This window comes from Diprion similis, chromosome 2 (assembly GCF_021155765.1).
Source record: "Diprion similis isolate iyDipSimi1 chromosome 2, iyDipSimi1.1, whole genome shotgun sequence".
In the NCBI taxonomy this organism is placed as follows: domain Eukaryota; kingdom Metazoa; phylum Arthropoda; class Insecta; order Hymenoptera; family Diprionidae; genus Diprion; species Diprion similis.
In genome coordinates this window covers 21923086-21944928 of record NC_060106.1, presented here as the reverse complement: position 1 = coordinate 21944928, position 21843 = coordinate 21923086, and the positions used below count along the sequence as shown (strand labels likewise).

Sequence of the window (21843 nt, the reverse complement as noted above, 5' to 3'; positions counted from 1 at the left end):
TATTTCCGTATGGAAACGGGTGAGCTCATTGAAAGCTCATTCATTGGCCGGCGACTAAATTGTCTACACTACCATCCGTTGGTAAGTATTAGACTCATAATCAAAATTAGCCCCTTAACAGGCCTCAGCTGTTACGTCGGTACAAAAGATTCCTTCAATCAAGTTTGAAACGCTCTAGGCAGACAAACCGTACGTAGAACTTATTGAAAATACACACAAATACACGATGCTGAGAGTTGTGATTTCAAATTAATTTATTTAATTTACACATCATGATAACTGAGTTTTATCAATGGTTTTATCAACAGAATTTAAGGCCAGGTTGCGAATCTGCCATGTGAATATAACATATGTAGAATTGAATACTCAAGAAACATGTTGTTTTTTTAAATCATGTCCGATAATAAGTACAATCATTGTTCCAATCACAATATATACTTATTTCCCGTAGTAACTATGCTAACGTAACACTGTAGTACAAAGAACATAGGTATTATTGACCAAACATCAGTTCGCTGTCGTGGTTTACAAGTGATTCTCATCACCGCACACATATTTTTCCATTAACAATTATAGTATGTAGTAGTAACAAAACGAATATACTTAACTGTGTTCATAATCATATACGCGCGTGTAAGTTAAAATTAATGCTAACATATAGCGAAGTAATTCAAGGTTCGTCCTACTGATTTTTGCACGGTATATCATTTCTTGTAGACTTGCATGGATGATGTAACGAAAGGCTGAACATAAAGTTATAGACTTACATTAAGCTGACTAAAATTACTAAATACAATGAAAATAATTTGACATGGAAAGACAAGAATTCTATAATCTCGTCTACGGCAAGACAAAGGTGCCGCGAAGACCTCCGATACCAAATTTAAATCAGTTCACAAGTAATGACTACGATAAAAATCCATTACTTAAATTTAGTACGCAGAAAGTGCGAACGCGTGAAGTAGTTGAGTTAATTGCAAACTCTGCCGATAATTCGCGTACCAAAGAATTATTAATGAGGGATGTCGATGATAAGAGTATTGAGACACGTTATCATCATCTTGACTTACCAGAATCATTTTACATCCACATTGCAAAATTTTACGGAAATTCTATACCTACAGTTGAACATCCGATAGAGTGGGAAGAAAATATTTTGCGATTAATCCCAAAGAGTATTAGATCCAAATACCCGCATATTGTGGAACAAATAATCCAGGAGACGAGACAGAAGTATTTTGAAGAAATGCATGGATTTGGAATCAAAATGGTACTACATCCAAGCTTAAGAAAAGACGATCTTGAACTTTCACCCATCGAGACTCCCTTTGCTCACGAAGGCCGGACCAAAAATTATGAAAATTTTTTGAAAAATCGTAACTTTATCAGAGGACAGTATTTTTTATCCCACAAATTGATTAGGGTAATCAAAGCAAAGGCATACTCTGGACTTCCGGAAAAGTTCCTACAATTTTCTCGCTATCACAGCTTGGGACTACTAGAGTTACACAAGCTGAAGGACGCCATTGCCAAAGATCTTCGGAACAGTGGGCTTCTAATAATGAGGCGTTATTACGACGAAGTAGCAAAACTATTAAAGCGAACAAAGTATCTTGATCTAGCCTGCATGGTAAAAACCTTGGCGCAATTCTTACGCTGTGCTACAAGGCTGTTTGTCCAGGAAATCCTGAATCGCATGATCACGACCGTGGAAGACCTAATTGAAGTTCTGGGTAATCCACAACAGTGTCCACGCTTAAAGCTCGAGCTCATTTGCACGAATTGCGAACTCGTCATGAATCCATGTATCGAGGAGATCTACCAAAGCTATCACCAAATTGTAGAGGATGTGGCAAACTTAGGCCAGGAACTTACTCCCTTCGAGTATTGGCTGAAAATAAAAACCAAGAAAAACTACATGGACGTAAAACTACCAAAATGGTTTAGAAACGAAGCCCACGAGAGATTGCAAACAATCCTAGAAAAAGTCTTTCATCCTGTGAACTCTCATTGTGCCCGACATAAGAGTAAATTCGATGTCGTATGCAGACCGGAAACTGAAGCCGAAATCGTGGAGTTTGTTAGCGAATACCGCGAGTTCCACGAATGCTGCGTTGAAGTGAAAAGGTTTATTGGCTTCATAAAAGAAACCAACGAAATGGTCGCGAACGAATATTACGCAGTTGGCCGACTTGGGCAAGCCAATGCAAAGTCAGTCCTGAAAACAAAAACTGCAAAAATCGTTGGCATCGTTGTCAAAGAGCTAGTGAGGCATCATCAAGAGTATAATAAGTCGATATGTAATACTTTCGAAAAGTTGACAGCGAAGGCATTGAACGTACCGAATAACGCCAAGGATCTATTCCTGCTGACTGAATATATGGCGTACGCTTCCAGCGTACTAATTGGGGAACTTGAAGAGAAGATTCGGTGCTCTATTGAAATGTTGGACTCATTAATAGGGATTGCTACTCTGGATGATTCGCATCTGGAGCTGAACAGACAAACGATAAATTGGCTTATTAAAATCGGCCCAGTGTTCGAAGAAAGTGCCATACTGTGTGAGGCAACCAAATGCGAGCTAGAAGACGAACTGCAGCGGCGCATAAACGTGCTCAACGAAGAAGTCGACAAGTTTTTCCCGAAATTAGTAATTCTCGATGATATGGACGACGCAAAACGCATTCGAGAGTACGTCGACGACCTCAGTATGTTGATGCGACACGTTGAAGGGATAGACGAACAGATAAGTTGGATCAATCTGGAGGAGAGGCTATTTAAGTTTCCGGAAACAACTTTCACCAAGGTTAATGAGGTGAAGGAAACGATTGAGCCATTCCACACCCTCGTTCGTTTGATCTATAGATGGAAACGTGACAATGACGTATGGCTTGATGGACCTTTCGATTACCTAGATGCGAATGTGATCAAGCAGAAAACCGACGAGTATTTTGCCCGTTTTGGTGAAATTAGTAGATCCTATCGCACAAAGTTAAAGGCGGACCTGGCGGCGAACAAATCTTATCGGTTTTCAGGGATCGTCGATGACCCAGATCCCATGCAACAACCAGCCCCGCTGAAATTGTGTTGGCAGGTGATCAAGGAAGTGAATGATTTCAACCAATACGTTCCCCTGGCGATGTGCTTCTGTAACCCAGCACTGGTTAAACGGCACTGGGACGAAATGTCCGTGATTGCTGGTATCGACCTCGTCCCGAATGCTGGAACTACTTTGCGAAAAATAATTGGATTCGATCTAACGCACGACATCGAAAAGTACCAGGTGATAAGCATTGGAGCAAATAAAGAACTAGCTCTTCAGCAACAACTTGCAGCCATGATAAACGAATGGGATCCTCTAATCTTGAGAACGAAGCCGGTCACGAACACCGATCTGAGAGTTTTAATAGAGCCGGAAGACGTAGAGATCCTCCTTGCAGAGCAACTGACCAAGATTGAGGAGATGGGTGCCTCATACTTTGTGAAACCTATCGAGCGTGAGGTTGCAAGCTTTAAAGCCACCCTAAAAACAATCGGAAAAACACTGGATAGATGGATCGCCCTGCAGTACCGATGGCTAGATCTTCGTTCGATCTTCGCCAGTCGAGGAATCAAATCGGAACTTTCCAGGGAGTCTAGGCTGTACGCGTCGATCAGCATGGTACTCAGCTCCGCTCTGAATAAGATTTCGAAGGATCCCCGCGTGCGCGTCGTAGCGGAGAGCCAAGATTTCCTTTCATCCGTGCTCCGCAGTACTGAAGACATGGAAAGGGTCAATGAAGGCATTCGTCGCTATCTTATGACTAAAAGGCTGCGATTTCCACGATTCTTCTTCCTCTCGGATAAAGAAGTACTGCGGACTCTATTCGATTTCTGTGATTCAACGCAGGATCCCCAGCTCTGTCTTACCAAGTGTTTTCACGGGCTAGCAAGACTCACTGCGAACCCAGACCCCCAGAGCTATTCCATTACTGGTCACGACAGTGAAGAAATTTGCATTCAAGGGTGCAGTTTCCAATCACTGATGGATACCGGTCGTACCGAGGATTGGCTAATCCGTGTTGAACGTGATATAGTAACAACCTTGCAGGAAAAAATTCGAACCAGTTGTATGGAATACATAGAAAAGAATGGTATGATACTGTCATTACTTATTGTTTAGTTAATTGAAGAATATCTAAATGGCGTGAAAGTATGTCTTTGACTATGTGCTATCACTAATGCATAAAGACCATCAATATGAACTCACTGTTTATTTCATCATACAACGATTGTTCACATTATAAATACTGTATAATTTTTCAGCTGCAAAGGAAGATGCTGATTTTAGAATCGCCTGGATTTTCACCTGGCCAGGAATGGTCTCTCTTTGTGCAACTCGCATCTTTTGGACATCCCAAGTGACGGCAGCTCTGTCCGACCGTAATCTGAAAGCTCTCACCGACTATAAAAGAGACATCGAAATGCAAATTGTTGGTCTGGTAAAAGAGACCAGAAAACTATTGTCGCGAAAACAACGGCTCGTTTTGGTAACAATGATCGTCGCAGAGCTTCATAACATGGATATCGTAAAGGAGCTTATTGAGAAGAAAGTCGATAGGCAGGAGGACTTCGACTGGCAGGTTCAGCTGCGATACTACCTCGAAGGTGAGGATCAACTAACAAAGACGGTTGTCGTAAGAATGATGGATGCAACAATGAACTACGGCTACGAATATTTGGGTAATGAAGCAACGTGTCCAATCATCGTGACACCTTTGACTGACAGATGCTACCGCACCTTAGTCGAGGCTCGAAGCTGCTGCTTGTATGGCTCGCTGGAAGGCCCCACGGCCACGGGGAAGACGGAAACTGTTCGAGGACTCGCCAGGGCTTTGGGCGTTCAGTGTGTTGTCGTTGGGTGCTCCGAGCACATGGACTACGTCTGCATAGGAAACATCATGAAGGGCGTTGCCAGCTGTGGTACTTGGGTGTGCCTTGATGACTTTCACTGGCTTGATCCAGAGGTCCTATCCGTTGTGGGACAGCAAATGCAGGCAATTACTCGAGCTATTCGCACTTCAGCGAAGCGTTGTGATATAGAGGGTACCAGTCTGAGGTTGAATCTCACATGTAATATTTGCGTAACCTTGGACTCAGGACACGTGAGCCACCTTTCTATACCAAACAACACGAGAACCCTTTTCAGGACAGTAGCAATGGTCCGTCCGGACTTTCTTCCAATTGCAGAAGTTGAACTCTATACCGGAGGCTTTACAAGTGCCAAAATTCTTGCCAGACGACTAGTAACAGCACAAAAACTCTGCGCAGATTTTTTCGCCACCGAATTATGCTACGACTTTGGAATGAGATCTATGAAGACCGTTCTGAGGAGGGCTGTCCACTTAAAGCTTCATAACTCCACCGAAGAAGAAACTGTTATTTTACTGAGATCTATCATTGATACTCACCTACCGAAATTCATGGAACGTGATATCGCGATATTCCAGGCTATCCTGCTTGATCTTTTTCCAGGTGCTATTTTACCCCCGCCTAGCTATCAACTATTTCTCAAAGCTTTCCGTCAAGTATGTGAGAACCGGAACCTCTGTTCACACGAAGCACTCGAACTGAAGGCTATTCAGATTTTCGAAACAATCTATATCCGCCGTGGCACAATTATTATGGGTGAGCCGTTCGGAGGTAAAACCTTGATCCTCCATTGTCTAGCCGCTGCGCTAGCATTATTGGCCGACGAGGGTGACTCGATCTTCGGCCGAGTTACGGAAATCCGGACAGTAAACCCAAAGGCCGTTGGTCTCAGTCGTCTCTTTGGTAGATTGGATCGGAAGACACGTGTGTGGCACGATGGAATAGTGTCATCTGTGCTTCGGGAGTTTTGTGAGCAAAAGTCTAGCTCTCAGTCTTCTTGGCTAGTTTTCGACGGACCCGTTGAGCCTGAATGGGCAGAAAGCTTAAACACTGTACTGGACGACAACGAAAAACTGTGTTTGGTCTCTGGTGAAAATATACAGCTGTCTCGTGGCTCGACCTCCATCATCTTCGAGACGCTCAATCTAGTGCAAGCATCACCAGCCACGGTATCGCGTTGCGGATTAGTTTACGTTGAGCCACGTTCCTCGGGATGGAGATCTCTTACAACTTCCTGGCTGAAAAAATGGGACTGCCGAGAACGAGTCCACACCAGCGCGTGCGTGAAGATTCTTTTGGAATGGTTGCTAGATCCTTGCCTCAACTACGTGCAAGGTATAGAACTGGTAACGTTATATTTCAGTTTATCTTTTTTTCAGTGGGTATCCACACGAACTAACAGCTTTCTCGCTTGAATAATCCACCAGGTAACTGCCGGCATGTCGTTGGGACGAGTCCTCTTCACCAAGTCAACACAACCCTGAGTCTCATCGAGATGTTCGTTGGTGATGCGATAGCAGATACGCCTGACGTTTCTCGGGATCACGAAGTGGCATGGACACAAGCGGCAGCTGTGCAATCCATTGCGTGGGGAATTTGCGGTAATCTCAACCCCGAATCTAGCATACGCTTCGAAGAGTTTTTTAGCACACTATGGAGTGGTGGGGTCGATGGATCTCCGATACCCACTCTACCAGTCGGTACAGTAGACGTGCTCGTACCTGCTGATAGTTCCATTCGCGATCATTTCTACATGTTCAAGGGTCGTGGGGTATGGAAACACTGGATGGACGTTCTAAAAAACGAAAAACTCGTCGAGCCACGATTCCTTAGCCAAATGGTCGTGCCCACGGTAGACACCCTGAAGCACGCGAGTTTGTTCAACCGCCACATTCGTCATCGAAGACAATTCCTAGTATGCGGTGATCCAGCAGCTGGAAAAACTATTTCCATACGCGACATTCTTCGAACTGGGCCATGGCGATCCTCCTACATATCAAACTTCATAACGTTCACGAAAAAAACTACTTCAGTCGAGGCTCATAATCTAATCATCTCCCGATTGAACAAACTAAAACGTGGCTACTACGGCCCTCCCGAGGGCAAATTCTGCGTTACATTTGTCGACGATGTTAGTGCGCCCGCCAAAAAGGAGGACAGGGCCCTATCAGCCCTTGAATTGCTGAGGCAGTTCTTTGATCACAAACACTGGTACGACTTGGAAGAACAAGACAAGATATTCGTACAAGACACACTATTCGTCGCGGCCATGACTATTCGGACTGACTACGAGCAGCCAGTTCCATCTTCTAGATTTCTGCGTCACTTTAACGTCTATGCAATTTCAGCGGTTTCCAGAGATAGCCTTTTTAGGATATTCACCAACGTCTGCTTGAGTGGCTTGAAGCGAAACGGCTTCAGCGCTGACATACTCGGCGTAATTCAGAATATCGTTAATGCAACTCTGAACGTGTGGACTGCCGCCTTGACCAGGTTGATGCCAACTCCCAATAAGGTATTCCATCTCTTTGACGTGAGGGATATCTCAAGGATGGTCGCTGGCTGCATGCGCTTACGGAAAGAATCTGCAGACTCAAAGGTGATATTCGTACGGCTTTGGGTCCATGAGGTCCTTCGAGTCTTTCGAGACCGCCTCGTCAACGATGACGATTCACAGTGGCTATTTACCAAGATCAAGGAAACCGTCAAGACCTATTTTAAGGACCACTCATTTGACACAGCGTTCGACCACCTCCCAAAGTACGATGATCAGATCACTAACGAAAGTCTGAATGACCTTATCTTTGGCAATTTCATGGACGGTGATGCGACCCTTGAAAATCGGAGGTATGAGGAGATTACGAGCATCGAAACTTTGAGAAAGAAAATCGTCAGCTACCTCGCTGAGTACAACGAGTCTCACGCCAAGAAGATGGACCTTCTTCCATTCGGTTGCGCCCTGCAACATCTAGCGCGGATTTGCAGGGTCCTTGCAATTCCCGGCGAAAGCCTTATCTTTGTTGCCGTCGATGGCTCAGGGCGTAGATCACTGACTCGACTAGCAGGTCACGTAATGCAACAGGATGTTTACGAGCCTGCAGCCGGTACGTTTCGCGACTCACGTACATGGCGAGCAAACCTTGCTAATGCTCTGAAAAATTCTGCGGGTAGCGGAAAGGATTTCGTATTGCTGATTACTGACAGGCAGTTAAAAGAAGAACAGCTCCTTGACGTGGACAGCTTGTTAAATTACGGTGAAGTCCCGAACCTATTCGCGTCCGATGAGCGACAGGAAATAATAGAGACAGTGCGTTTGTCCGCACAGGATGGCGATCGCAACCTGGAGATCAGTAGCGTTGCGGTAATGGAGTACTTTGTGAATCAGTGCATGGAGAGGCTACACTTTGTGCTCTGTTTCAGTCCAGTCGGAGTTGCATTTCGACAAAGTCTGCTCTCTTACCCGAGTCTTCGTAGATGCTCTGTAAATTGGTTTAACGGTTGGCCAGAAACTGCCCTTGAAGAAGTTGCCACGAAGTATACAAAGAATGTCAAGGTACAGTATAGTATGAATTTGAGCTTTATTAATTAGAATCCGTTTCAGAGTACATCAGGTACCATGAAATTAATCTGGTATAGTGATCCAGATAAGAGAGTACAACATTGACGCATATTTTTGTTACTGCAGATTCCCGAAGTAATACGATCAAAGTGTATTACGGCTTGCAAATATTTCCACAATTCTGCCAAGGAAGCTGGGAATTTATACCACAAAAACACTGGGAGGTTGACATACGTAACAACCCCGGCTTACCTGCACCTAGTACAGTCTTTCGCGGAACAAACAGCGCGTAAACAGGAGTTGATTACGACAGCTAGAAATAGGTACGTAGCCGGGCTTGAGAAGCTGCAATTTGCCGCAGGTCAGGTAGCACGTATGAAGACAAAACTAACGGCGCTGAGGCCTCAGCTCGAGTTGTCAGCGAAGGAAACGATTGCAACAATGATGGAAATCGAGAACGAGAATGTCAGCGTTGAAAGAGCGACGGTGCTGGTCAAACGTGAGGAAGAAATCGCAAACAAAAAGGCAGAAATCGCGAGTGCCCTGAAGACAGAGTGCGAGGCCGACCTAGCCGTCGCTATTCCAATTCTTGAGGACGCAATTGCTGCCCTGAACACTCTAAAGCCGGCTGACATCACCTTGGTGAAAGCCATGAAAAATCCACCAGACACAGTGAAACTCGTCATGGCAGCTGTCTGCGTAATGCTCAACGTTCCTCCAGATCGCTCGCTGGATCCGGTCACTGGTAAAAAAATGACAGACTATTGGGGGCCCAGCAAACGTGTCCTCGGTGACATGAACTTCCTGCAAAATCTTAAGGACTACGATAAGGACAACATTCCCGTGGCCTTGATGAACGTCGTGAAGAAAACTTACATGACCGATAAGAGCTTCATGCCCAATATCGTCGTTAAGGCATCCAGCGCAGCGGAGGGACTGTGCAAATGGGTGCGAGCGATGGTGTCCTACGATGACGTCGCAAAGGTGGTAGCCCCAAAAAAGGAGAAACTGATGGCAGCCCAAAGAGAGTGTGACGAGACCGAAGCTGTCTTGAACGAGAAACGTAAGACCCTAGCCGATTTGAATGCAAAGCTAGCCGTGCTGAACGGCAGTCTTCGTGCGACTCTGGCCAAAAAAATGGATCTGGAAAAGCAGGTGGCTAGCTGCACGGAGAAGCTGATGAAAGCGGAGAATCTGATCAGCAGTCTCGGTGGTGAAAAGCGACGTTGGATGCGAAACGCAGAGAGACTGGAACAATTTTACGACAACTTGGCAGGTGATGTGCTTCTATCCTGCGGAATCATTGCCTACCTGGGTCCCTTCTCGGCAGCCTATCGAATGGAGACTCTGAAAAAATGGCGCGATCATGTCGTGGCCTCAGAGATGCCCTGCTCAGACGAATTCAGCTTCGTCGACATTCTTGGCTCTGAGATAAAAATTAGCTCTTGGAATGTGAATGGCCTCTCCAAAGATACTTACTCGACTGAGAACGCGGTGATTCTGGACAATTCGAAAATGTGGAGTCTGTTGATCGACCCGCACAGCCAGGCCAACAACTGGATCAAGAAAATGGAGGCACCAAACGGTCTTCGAATAATTAAACTCTCTGATATAAGATACATGGAGATCCTCGAACATAGCATAGAAACTGGAAAGCCGGTTCTGCTTGAAAACATCGAAGACGAGCTGGACACTTCTTTGGATCCTATACTGACTAAGGATACCCACGTGATTAACGGCATCACCTACCTAACGATCGCGTCTAGAACACTAAAGTATTCTGATCGATTTAGATTTTACATTACTACGAAGCTTCCGAATCCACAATATCCGCCTTACATTTTTAATCTCGCATCAGTGATCGACTTCTCTTTACCGAATGAAGGGCTGCAGAGTAAACTGCTAAATCTAGTTGTAGCTAAAGAGCGTCCGGATCTTCAAGAAAAGCTTGAAAATTTGCTTATACAGAGTGCAACAAATAAAAAGAATTTGAAGCAGGAGGAGGACAACATATTGATAACGCTCTCCACGTCCACCACTAACATCCTCGAAGACGATAATGCTATCAAGCTTCTGGATTCCTCAAAACACCTCGCCGTGAGTATCGTAAAGAAACAAGAAGCGAGCAACGCAACTGAAACTTACATCGACACATTTCGACAGAGATACCGTCCTTTCGCAGCACACAGTGCTGCGATTTACCGGACCTTGGCCGGTCTTCCGATTGTCAATCCAATGTACCGCTTCTCTCTCGAGTGGTTTGTACATCTGTACATCAGATCAATCGAGACTTCGAATAGAAGTATTATTCTACAAAAACGTCTCAATTATCTTAAACAAGCTTTCACCAACAATTTGTACGAAAGTGTATCACGAGGCCTTTTCGAGAGAGACAAACTTCTTTATTCCCTAATCCTATACATCGAGATAATGCTAGATACTAAAGCAATCACGACTGAGGAAGTCAACTTTTTCTTAGCTGGAGACTCAGTAGTCGATAGTGAGTTGAAAACTAAACTACCTTCTCCATGCCTTGATTGGTTGACGGAGAAATCATGGATGGAGATTTGTAAAGCCAGCAAAGTTCTCGCATCCTTTAAGGACTTTTCGGACAGTTTTTGCGCGGATGCATCCACCTGGAAGGCTTACCATGATCTGGAACACCCTGAGAACTTCTCGCTTCCCGAACCTTGGCACGATAAGCTGACACCATTCCAGCAGGTAATCCTGATGCGCATGATACGGCCAGATAGACTAGTTGCGAAGGTCACACAATTCGTGAAGCTGGGAATGGGGGAAAGATTTGTGTCACCACCTTTCTTCGACGTGGCCAAGTCTTTCGTAGAGTCTAACTGTCTGGTGCCGTTGATATTTCTGCTAAGTCCTGGATTCGATCCGACATCGTCAGTTGCAAAGCTCGCAAAGAAGCTGGGCTTTTCAGCAAGGTTTTTCTCTCTTTCGTTGGGACAAGGCCAAGAGAATCACGCAAAGTCCATAATAAAACGGGGTCAGCGACAGGGGTGGTGGATATTCCTGCAGAATTGTCATTTGGCCAGTGACTGGCTACCAGTTTTAGAAAGAATATGTGAAACCTTTGACGCCTCCAACACGTCGCTCGACTTCCGGCTGTGGCTGTCGAGCTACCCAACGCGCAAATTCCCTATCGCCATGCTCGAACGTGGTGTAAAAATGACCAACGAGCCATCGGCTGACCTGAAGAGAAATCTTACAAGTCGTTATTACACGGAACCGGTATGCAGCCGTGAATATTTTGAAGGTTGTCCCGGGAAGAACAAGGTCTTCACCAAGCTTTTATACGGGCTGTGTGTGTTCCACGCAGTTCTGCAAAGCAGAGCAGCATTCCTTTATCGAGGATGGAACCTCAGCTACGACTTTGATGAGTCAGATTTTCAAATTGCATCTCGTCGATTGCAGATATTTATAAATGAATACGATCCGGTGCCTTTCGACGCCATGTCGTATCTCATTGCGCAGTGCCACTACGGGGGTAGAGTCCTTGACGACGAGGACAGGCGTTGCCTGGCCTCGATTCTCGGGGAATTTTGCAGCCCGAATGTCTACGGTGAAAACAATTTCAGATTTATGTCCTCTGAAGGCTATGGGCTTCCTAGGAAGTGCGAATACCGCGACTACGTCGACCAAGTCCTTACGATCCCCGACGATCCGTCTCCAGAGATCTACGGACTCCCCAAAAACGCCGTAATTGTGCGTGGGCTCAACGACAGCAAGGTGTTCCATTCCACCATACAGTTGGCATATGCCCAGGGAAAGTCCATAGCATACAGCGAATCCCTGTCCAACCGAATAACTGATATCCGTGCGAAACTGCCACGGATTTTCAACGTGGACGAGGCCCGAAAAAAGTATCCCATGAACTGCCGAGAGCCTATAAAAGCAGTCATGTTTAGAGAAATGGAGTTGTACAACGTGCTGATAGAAGAGACGAGACATTCCGCGGATATACTGGAAAACGCGTTGCAAGGACGCGGTGAATGGACTCTATCGCTTGAAGAATTTTCCCGGGAAATCCGTGTGGGAAAATTGCCGATTTCTTGGAGGAAAGCGTGCCCGTACGACCCGCCAACTGATTCGTTGATAATCTTCATCGATGATCTTCTGAACAGGCTAAGCTTTCTGAACGAATGGTTCGAGGGAGGTTCGCCACGCGCCTATTGGCTTGGTGCTATTTCTTCAGGAAGGGCATTTTTGGCTGCGGCACGTATGACTTTCACCCGAGAACGAGGCCTTGCTTTACACGATGCCCGATTTGACTTTCAAGTTCTTCAGATATACCATCCGGAAGACTTGCCGATTCCGTCAACCATCGATGGAGTCTTGATCAGCGGATTATTCCTGACGAGTGCCAGATGGGATCATGAACGGATGATGCTCGTCGAAAGCTCGCCAAAGGTATTGTGGAATCGAATGCCGATACTGCGCTACAAGTTAACAGAAATGACCTACAGCCAATCGAAAAAATACGAATGTCCACTTTACACATTTGTTGTAAAAGATACTTACGCGTTTGACTCGATGGGTCGCATGAATAGTTATCTACTTAACGTTAATCTCGATACGGACAGACCGATTGAATTCTGGCTGAGCAGGCGAGCTGTACTTTATTGTCAACGCGACGAGCAATAGTCACGGAAGAAGTCACGGAGTATTGCCAAAGCATGGAGATTAAAACTGAACCACGAAGTCGAAGGATGAAAATATTTCACTGGTACGTTATAGAACAAGCGTTTTCGGTCAACAGAACAAGGCAGTGGATGAAAGTGAATTAGTACAAATGGAAATCAAAGAAAAACTATTCAAGAATTGGCAATAAAATAATATATCGATAATTGATGCGATAACAGACGTAATATTATTTTTATTGAATTTATATTTTTTTATCAATAGAGATTACAATAACTTTGTTTCAATTAAATTATCCCCTTGCGCGTCCCAGGTACTTGCGAGTTATTTCATTCCATTCAGCCGGGTATCTCGTCCTCACAAACTCCACAACTTTACGTGCATTCGCTGCCTGTTGTTGATTACAGTTGCGACAATTATTGACTAATACTTCCCGGATTGATGCTGTTGAAAAATAAAAATAGTTAACAATTTTATCATCATTTAGAATCACGAAAAAGAACAAATTGTTCGAAAGTCTGTCTCGACATTCGCATTTATGAGGAAGTATTATTTATTCTACAGTTAACGGCCTGTGCAATTTCTTTTATTTAAACTAATTGACTTTTGGCAGCACTTCAAAGCGTACAATTGTTGCAAAACACCAACAGATTATGCAAGTATACTGAATCATAAAGTCAATTCGCAGTTATGACGTTTTACAATTACAGTCAGCTGGACTATAATTACACCCGATTTTCCAAATCCCGGTAAAATTATTCTTAACTTCAATTCTGTAGTTACCTTTTAGAGAGAGTCCAATCGCATCGCACGGTCCTTTGTCCAATACACAGTTGATCTGTCTTTTGACTAACGCTGAATCGTTCAAAAAATCATCGATACCAGCGCATTGGCAGAATGATACGACGCCGACAAGTAGAATAACGACGACACAAACCTTTTCAAACTTCGCCATTTTTTAATATGAAAGAAATGTAAATTCTCCAGAAATATAACTCGTATACAATGTCAACTAGACCGTTTTCGCAAAGCCAAAGTTGAACTGCCTTCTATCGTGAATAACCCCCCGGTTTATATACCTTCTGCGACCGTCGATGTCCCGTTCCTTCCGCCACTAGCAGCTACGTAACTCGTACGGATAGCCTGAAGGTATTTTCGGATTCGAGTAATTGATAGTCACGCTTGGGAAAACTTTCCGATAACTGTTCAGTTCACAATAAGTTCTACATTTCGAGGGAAAACCACGGCCTCTCACCTTCTTCGCTCTTCGCTATTGCTTTCAAATGTTCCTAATATACATAATGGTTCTTTCCATCGGTCTTAATTGTAACGCATTTTAAACCTTAGCGCCTGGGTTTTTCGATATTCTCACTTTGTGGTCAAATTTCTGTATAATTGTTATCAAACATGCCATTAAAATCTATTCCAATATTTTTCTCTGTTAACGGGAAACTATAAACTTTACCTAGAACAGCAAGATTTATGGTAAACACCTATAGATTTTCCATTTCAATGCGATAAAAATTACTGATCAGATATAATTCAAAAAGATTCAAGTGTAAAGCAAATCGATATCTTTTTATGTACAGGCGTATAGCTCAAGAGCGTGCTAGATCAATAAAAATTATATGAATTGTTCGCAATTTTATTTTAAATACCTGTGTAAAATTTTGAAACAACTGTCTGAATCATACAGGAATTATTTTACTTTTGATTTTTCGTGATTTAACATTGACTCTGAGAGATTCCCGTAAGAATCTATGTAAAATCGAGAAAAATTAGAAGTAAAATAAATCCGTATGGTTCGGACAATCGCTACCAAAATTTGACACAGGTGTTTAAAATAAAAGTGAGAACAATTTGTATAATTTTATGTAACAGAGTCGCCCACAGGGCTCATAATGTTTCAGAAAGATCTCATAAGCATTATAATCTTGTGCTTGCAGTGTAATACTTCGGTAAGATTGCAGCGAAATGTTCTGATAATTATCTGGTATGCACAATACATTGCAGACAGATTGCAGCAATATTTCCACCACATTATACTTTTATACATACAAACGTGATTGTGGACATACCTAACCGTCCGATTACTTGATGTGCAGCAAAATTTTGAAACGGAATTGCGCGCTAGAGCAAATTATATTCTTGGAACGTTCTTTATAGATAATGCGCAATGGTGTTGATATTTTTCTCTGCAAGGACAAAATGTGGCGGAATACCAGGTGTCAACACTATTGCAATAGCCGCAATGATTTACAATTATCAGATGTGTACAGAAATAAGGTAACATAATATTGGTTGATTTCAGAAAGCTGGATGGTACATTGGAAATCGTGAGATTATGTTTCTGATATACGATGTTTCCGCAATGTTTGTTTCCCATATGCGTCGTTAAATTTCCCTACTTCTTAATACGGCAGAATTGTATATGCGAAAGTTTAATCTTGATCAAATTATGACAGAATATACTGCGAGTACATACTTACATTATAATAGCGTTATACCTAACTGGAGAAGTGCTATAGATACGTCGCAGTGAGAAGTGAAATCATTCTTAAATTAACGAAATATGTCAAGAAACTCGACAGGGTAGATAGTGACGTAGATAATAAAACCGTTACGGTTACATATAACGTGGAATGAAAATTCCTCAAATATACCGAAACATGCAGATATATATCAGTATAGAGTGTGTAAGGCACATAGCTAGCAAAATATGGCCGGGGAATTGATCATCATTCAAATTCACGATAGATAAAAATTCGTGACGAAACGGATAGTCAAAATTCCGAAGAAAAGAAAAAACATTGTCATTTGCCGCTACGCACAAGTCAGAAACCGGTACCTATAATATGGCGTGGTAAATAAAAAATGTATATGTATGTTCAAACACCGAAAAAAAGAATCGGTTGAACCAATTAGTAAATCGGCGATCACGGCTCAGCCGCTAAAGAATAAACATCAGTTGATCGATCGTTGACATTTTTACTTTTTCTTGTTTAGTTAAACTGGCTAAAATTCTATTTGGCAGCAAGAGATCGTTAATGTAAATGATTCCATTTGTTGATCACAGGTACCTTTTCTCAGCATGTTTACGTGTAAGGAAACAATAACAAGCAGATTGTATTTTACAAACGACACAAATTTCGGGAAACTGAACAGATCGTGAAAGTTCAATTTACCGAACAAATAAATCCGTATCAAAATATCAACCTGAAAATTTTAAGAAATGGAAAGTCCTTTCAGCATCTGAATGTTTAGCTTTGAGAAATAATGAGAAAATAGAGACGGCGCGGAAAAGTAAAATTTGAATAAACGCAATTAACAAATGTTTAGGTGGAAATCGTCTAGTGATGTTCTCAGAATTGAATTTAAACCTAGACTGATGAACGTGAAGAAGTTTCATACAGTCTTAAACTAGTATTGAAGACAATTTCCGAAGGCCATACGTATAGATAGAATCACCGGAGGCCATGATAGTAATTTACTGTCAGGAAGTATAATAAGTAGCGAGTAATAGTAAATTAGAGTTATTGATGACGAAAGGAAAATCAATTTCCAATCACCCGGTGCTATATACATGCAAGCAATATGCATGTATCCTCAAATCCGGTAAATTAAGATATTAGAGCCTCGGGTGATTTGAATAACCGACAGGTTTGACATATTAATGTTACTTCCTAAAACGGTTCCTATTCTTTTGTATGCTTTCGTCTTTTGGAGACGTGGCATAAGTCCATACGAAAAAGATTAAGTTTCTAGCAACTAAGATTTTTCCCCGAATAAAAAATGACAAACAAATATACCAAATTCTTATTGCAAACATGAAAAACATTTGTTCAATTATTTTTATCCGAATTTTGACTAGGAATCAAAGTCAGTATACTCGAATTTTTCCTTGAATATTTCCCGGAAAAATCACTATTAAAAAAAATTGTTTTATCGAATATTGAGTGTCAAAATTAAGGAATCGAGATAGAACCTTTTCCATACAAATATGTTTGCTGGGTTGATTCAGTACAGTATTAATAAAACACACAAAATGCTCTCGGATCTAACCGAGGAGGTTATATATTATAAAATGAATTTTTCGTTGCAGAATATCGGCGCTTAGACTTAGTTCGATCTCTTATATTTCATACATTATGAATACATGTTATCTAAGAAGTCGCTTAAAAAGGTAACTTCCCGTATATAAATTTATTGGCTTAATTCGGTAACAGAGGCTGCACCCTGTGACATAGCCACCTTAAAATCAAGTTCCTGTTTCCTTTCAACCATGCACAAACATTAAAATCAGCTGGGCGTCCATTCAGAAACCAGGTAGATACAATCGCGAAGGATAAACATAGGGTGAATTACGTAATATTCGATTGATGAAGCATAAACTCTACCACATTACTACACGCAAAACGTGCCAAACAACATGAATACGTAATAAAACAAGACGAGGAAATTTTCCACCTTTTCGGAGTGTGGATGTAGATTGTCGGTCACCCGTTAGGTTGATACAAGTGAATTTTCTAACTTTTTACAGTTTCTCAGAATTTACTCAATCTGTGATCTTTAAAGACGAATTTTAGCCAACGGATAGGAAAAGTGAATGCGGCTTTCTGAGATTATTTAAGCTATTTTTGATTCATGTACAGATAATTATAGTCATGTCAATGTAAAAAACCGTAAATAACAAAAAAGAACGATATTATATATTTGGTACTTGTACTGTTCTCTCTTGACCGATCGTAATTAGCTTCAGGCAATAGCCAACTAATTTGTTTCACTGACCAATTTGTGTTCATACCTATACTGTACTAATGTGCAGTATTGTCGTGTAAAAAAACACGTCAGCAGCCTCTGTAAAGTTTGAGACAATTTTCCAGCTCTAAAATCGAGCCAATAATTGATAATATCGAAACGCTCGGGTAATATAAACTTGTTCGTAGAGTTTAAAACAATTCCATGCTGTCAACATCTACCCCAATGTCGAGGAAATCATCGGCAGTGTAATCCTGAACCTGTCTACGTGAAGATGGCGGTGTGTGGTCGGGATCATCTGTTACGGGACTGGGTGGTGGATTTGTCACTGTGCGGTCAGAGTCCGGTGGGGTTCTTTCTCTATCACGACCCTCCCCTCTTCTCAATCGCGCTTCCTCCGCAATCTGCCTCGTTGAGAGCTCGGCACGTGTTAAAAGGGCTGGAAGATCCTTTTCAGAGCCATCTGCAATTTGGTTCAGAAATATTTTAGATTATCCAGGAATCTATAAGTTTGGAAATCAGCTTTACTTTGTGAATGTAACAGTGAGATTCCAGAAAAAAGAAAGTATAACAATCTAGAGGTATCAATTATAAGACGCATTCTGCATAATCCGTTATATTATGAATTACTTTCAAGACTCCGCATTAGTTCCTGGGTTTTCCGTCTCCTGCTGGAAGCTTGCGCCTGCTTCCTCTGTTCCACAGTCTGCTTACGGTCCTCTTGAAAAATTGCTCGTATTTTTTCCTGAGGAATGTGATCATCTTGTTTCAAGAGTAACAAAAAAACTCCCCCCGGAGTCCTCCTACGTGATCCATTCACTATCATCATCCCTCCATCTTCCTCAATTTTTTTAGTTTGTTCAAAGAAATCTATGGCCTTTTCTTTCCCTATTATACTCACTGCTCTCTCTGAAAATAAAATCAACATTGCAATGTGGATAACAATAACTTTACTTTTCAAAGAAATAACCAACAATAAGAACACATTCGTACTCTTGCTTACTTATGAGATCATCTTTTTTTTCACACAGCTTTTCCGCTATGTCTGCAGCTACGTCTCCGTCATCAGAATCGGCAGTAGTGCAAAGTTCAAGTATGGTTCTCGCAACTCCTCGTTGCCCATCAATTTCCATAGAATTTCTGCGTTTACCAAGCCTTAGCTTAAGGTTTGTCCTATCCTCGTTTGTCCTTTTGTTGGTAATCCTAGGTGGAGCATCCTTCTCAGTGTCCGAACTAAGGTCAGCTGGTGTTTGTTGTTCATTGGGGGAATATCGAACAGTGAAGTCATAGAATTCGACGTTTCTACCCTGATAATCTCGCTTGGTGACCCCACAAGATACAAGTTCCTCCGTGAGTGCTTCTTCCTGAACCTGCATACACCACACCTTGTACTTGTCTTGAGCTTCTTTTTTCTCTCCCTCTCTGTTCTTCCACCGTTTTATCTTCATCTTTGGCTTCTTGGAACAAGTATGTGCCGAATCTGAGTCCGAATCACTTTCAGATTCCGTAGGCTCATCTGATTCATCACTGTACTGTAACTTGGACGATGTATCCTCAGGTCTAGGGGCAACGTGAGGCCGTTCCAAAACATTATACTCGAAGGCATCGACAACCTGTACAAAGGCAAATGATGTAAAATTTGTGAATATACTAGGGTTTGCAAAGAGTACTACCACAATTTTTACACCTTAATGAAACATATCAATCTTTCCCAAAAGTGAAATGCTAGTAAAAAAACTGGATATTGGTAAACGCGGATTCTGCGGATGAAAGTCATCGATGTTTTTGCTCCAAAACGATGGTTGAATAACAAAAGCGACTCAAATCTACCGTGTTAACATTTTCCTGAAGATATTGATGCAGAATTAAGTAAACATATCAACGAAGGTTAGCTTTCTGTCAAACGCAAAATGTTTAACCTCGTCATCCACGACTTCTCCATCTTCAAGCTCCACCGGTTCGGTTTCCATACTCGTTAGAAACTTGATCAACGCAATGCCCACGGTGGAGATATAAGTGATTATGTTTCTGTTTTCTCTTCTTCGGAAGTAAATTAATTTTCAACTCATCTGATTTCACCAAGCATCTGAGGCATGTCATGCATTTACTGCGCTGCGATAGTATGATGCTATTCTCATGTGTGTATGAATGTATGTATGCACGTACGTACAGTCAATGCATCCAGCACACAATGTTACAAATAGAAGTACCATACGCATGCGCTACGATGGAGATAAGACCTGATGTATATCGTCACCTCCATGGGGTCCGTAGGTCGGCTTCCCGCCCGTCGTGACAAATCATGGCCGTAGCCATAAAACTATACAGAGAAACCTAAACTCCTATGTAAGCAAATATCTGCCTAAAATAAGATGGCACTAGCGTTCTATATGCACTGAAGACAGTGGAGCGAGTATAAGGCGGCAGTTCGATTTGAAGTGTTTCTATTAATCTCATTGGATGATCATCGATTGGTCGATCGTCGGCACCCCTGCAACCAATGACACTTCGGTGCAGAAGAAATACTAGCGACGCTATTGGTACAAGAAAGAAGTTTTGTCATTCTCGGATTCTCCCACTTGAATATGAGTTCGATCTCCTTGTGTAGTATCTATGGCCGTATGGAAGTTGGCGCGCGGGCAAATTCAAATAGTAAGCCACTAACAATTCAAAGAGTAGCCAGTAAGTACATTTGTGATGCATATGTACAGTAATGTTCATCGATACGTGCACTGCGACTACGAACGAATGTTACCATCACGTGTACCCAGATGGATAATGCAGTGTCGGATATTATTTTTCAGTACACCTGCATGGAAAATACAAATTTCGCTCCCTGGCATCAATGGGAAATTGTACTTTCCGATGCAGGGAGTAATGAAAAATATTATACGTCAACCAGAGGTGAAAAAGCCTAGGCTATCCCAAACTTGTTGTTACCGCCCTCACTGACCCTCACCTTCGGCTCGGATGTCAATCTTGCACGCAGTTTGGAATAGTTTCCTTCCCTATGCGCGTAATCTACCAATAACTATGAGATGACCGCCGATTGAAATTTTCGTGCATCGCCGTACAGTACAGACGACGATGTGCTAATTCATTTAGCGCAATTCATTTCAGCAAAATTCAATTACTTTCATATTTTCATCGCCATGGCGCCAGCAGACCACAAGCTCAGCCGCTGCCTCAACCCACCTACTATACTACAAACAAGGTGACGAAGAAATGAATAAGGAAGTGAATAGGTTCAAAATTCGATTTCTGTTTCAGGAGTAGTAAACTAGTTCCGACGAGCGGCTGCCGAACTGACGGGATGAACTGAACCCCCAAATCGATAAACTCGTCGCCTATGTGTAATTATCAATTCACATTTTTGTACTTGTTTTCCTCTGTTATTTTATGATTCGTCAACTTGTTATATTCTTGCACACTGACACACTAACCTTTGCCCTAGAATTAAGGCATATTGAATAAACAGCTATCAGAACTTGAAAGCTACAACTGTGTCCTTTTTCTTCCCAACCTTTTTCAAAATCCTGGGGAAATTTCATGTGTCTTAGCCATGACCTTTGATTTATTGTTGAAAGGGGTTGACCAAGCTTTTCGCGATTTTGACACGAGAAATGATTCGCCTCGCATAGATTTGTACCTCTCTGTTCAAACCCGTCGAAATTTTCCGAAACAATCCAAAGGGGTTGGCTTTCTATCATTTTGAACCCAAAGTTTTGTCACTTCAGAATCGATTTGTATAAGCCTTATTAGACTTATTAGACCCCTGGTGATACAAAAAATATAACATCAGCAGCGTAGTACAAAAAGCAGAGAATTAATAATGGAAAAACTAGCCGTGGAGAACTTTCCAGAATCGTCGGAATTTTCACCGAAAATCCAGAGGGTTTAGCCTTAGTTTTTTCCTCATTTCCAGAGCCGAAAATTTTTCGTTCTGGAATCGA

General features: G+C 42.3%; 3 protein-coding genes and 1 long non-coding RNA gene across 4 annotated transcripts; 1 reads left to right on the top strand and 3 right to left on the bottom strand.

The window, feature by feature from the left end:
- Positions 1-811: 811 nt before the first annotated feature.
- On the top strand, positions 812-5286 carry LOC124416327 (dynein axonemal heavy chain 12-like). Its single transcript, XM_046897260.1, has 3 exons — positions 812-4133; positions 4306-5144; positions 5230-5286. Exons 1-3 carry the CDS (start codon positions 812-814, stop codon positions 5284-5286), a joined length of 4218 nt encoding a protein of 1405 aa, XP_046753216.1.
- Positions 5287-5291: 5 nt separating this feature from the next.
- On the bottom strand, positions 5292-17691 carry LOC124415276. The gene is made up of 3 exons (XR_006930258.1): positions 16787-17691; positions 6597-6601; positions 5292-5302 (listed from the first exon to the last, which is right to left on the bottom strand). It is a non-coding gene; the product is annotated as an uncharacterized LOC124415276 (long non-coding RNA).
- LOC124415201 (ejaculatory bulb-specific protein 3-like) lies at positions 13359-20946 on the bottom strand. The gene is made up of 4 exons (XM_046896412.1): positions 20934-20946; positions 15318-15327; positions 13916-14097; positions 13359-13576 (listed from the first exon to the last, which is right to left on the bottom strand). Exons 3-4 carry the CDS (start codon positions 14085-14087, stop codon positions 13425-13427), a joined length of 324 nt encoding a protein of 107 aa, XP_046752368.1. The 5' UTR covers positions 14088-14097; positions 15318-15327; positions 20934-20946; the 3' UTR covers positions 13359-13424.
- Positions 17698-20023, bottom strand: LOC124414887 (phosphorylated adapter RNA export protein). The gene is made up of 4 exons (XM_046896044.1): positions 19810-20023; positions 18894-19503; positions 18521-18799; positions 17698-18353 (listed from the first exon to the last, which is right to left on the bottom strand). Exons 1-4 carry the CDS (start codon positions 19858-19860, stop codon positions 18082-18084), a joined length of 1212 nt encoding a protein of 403 aa, XP_046752000.1. The 5' UTR covers positions 19861-20023; the 3' UTR covers positions 17698-18081.
- Positions 20947-21843: the final 897 nt, after the last annotated feature.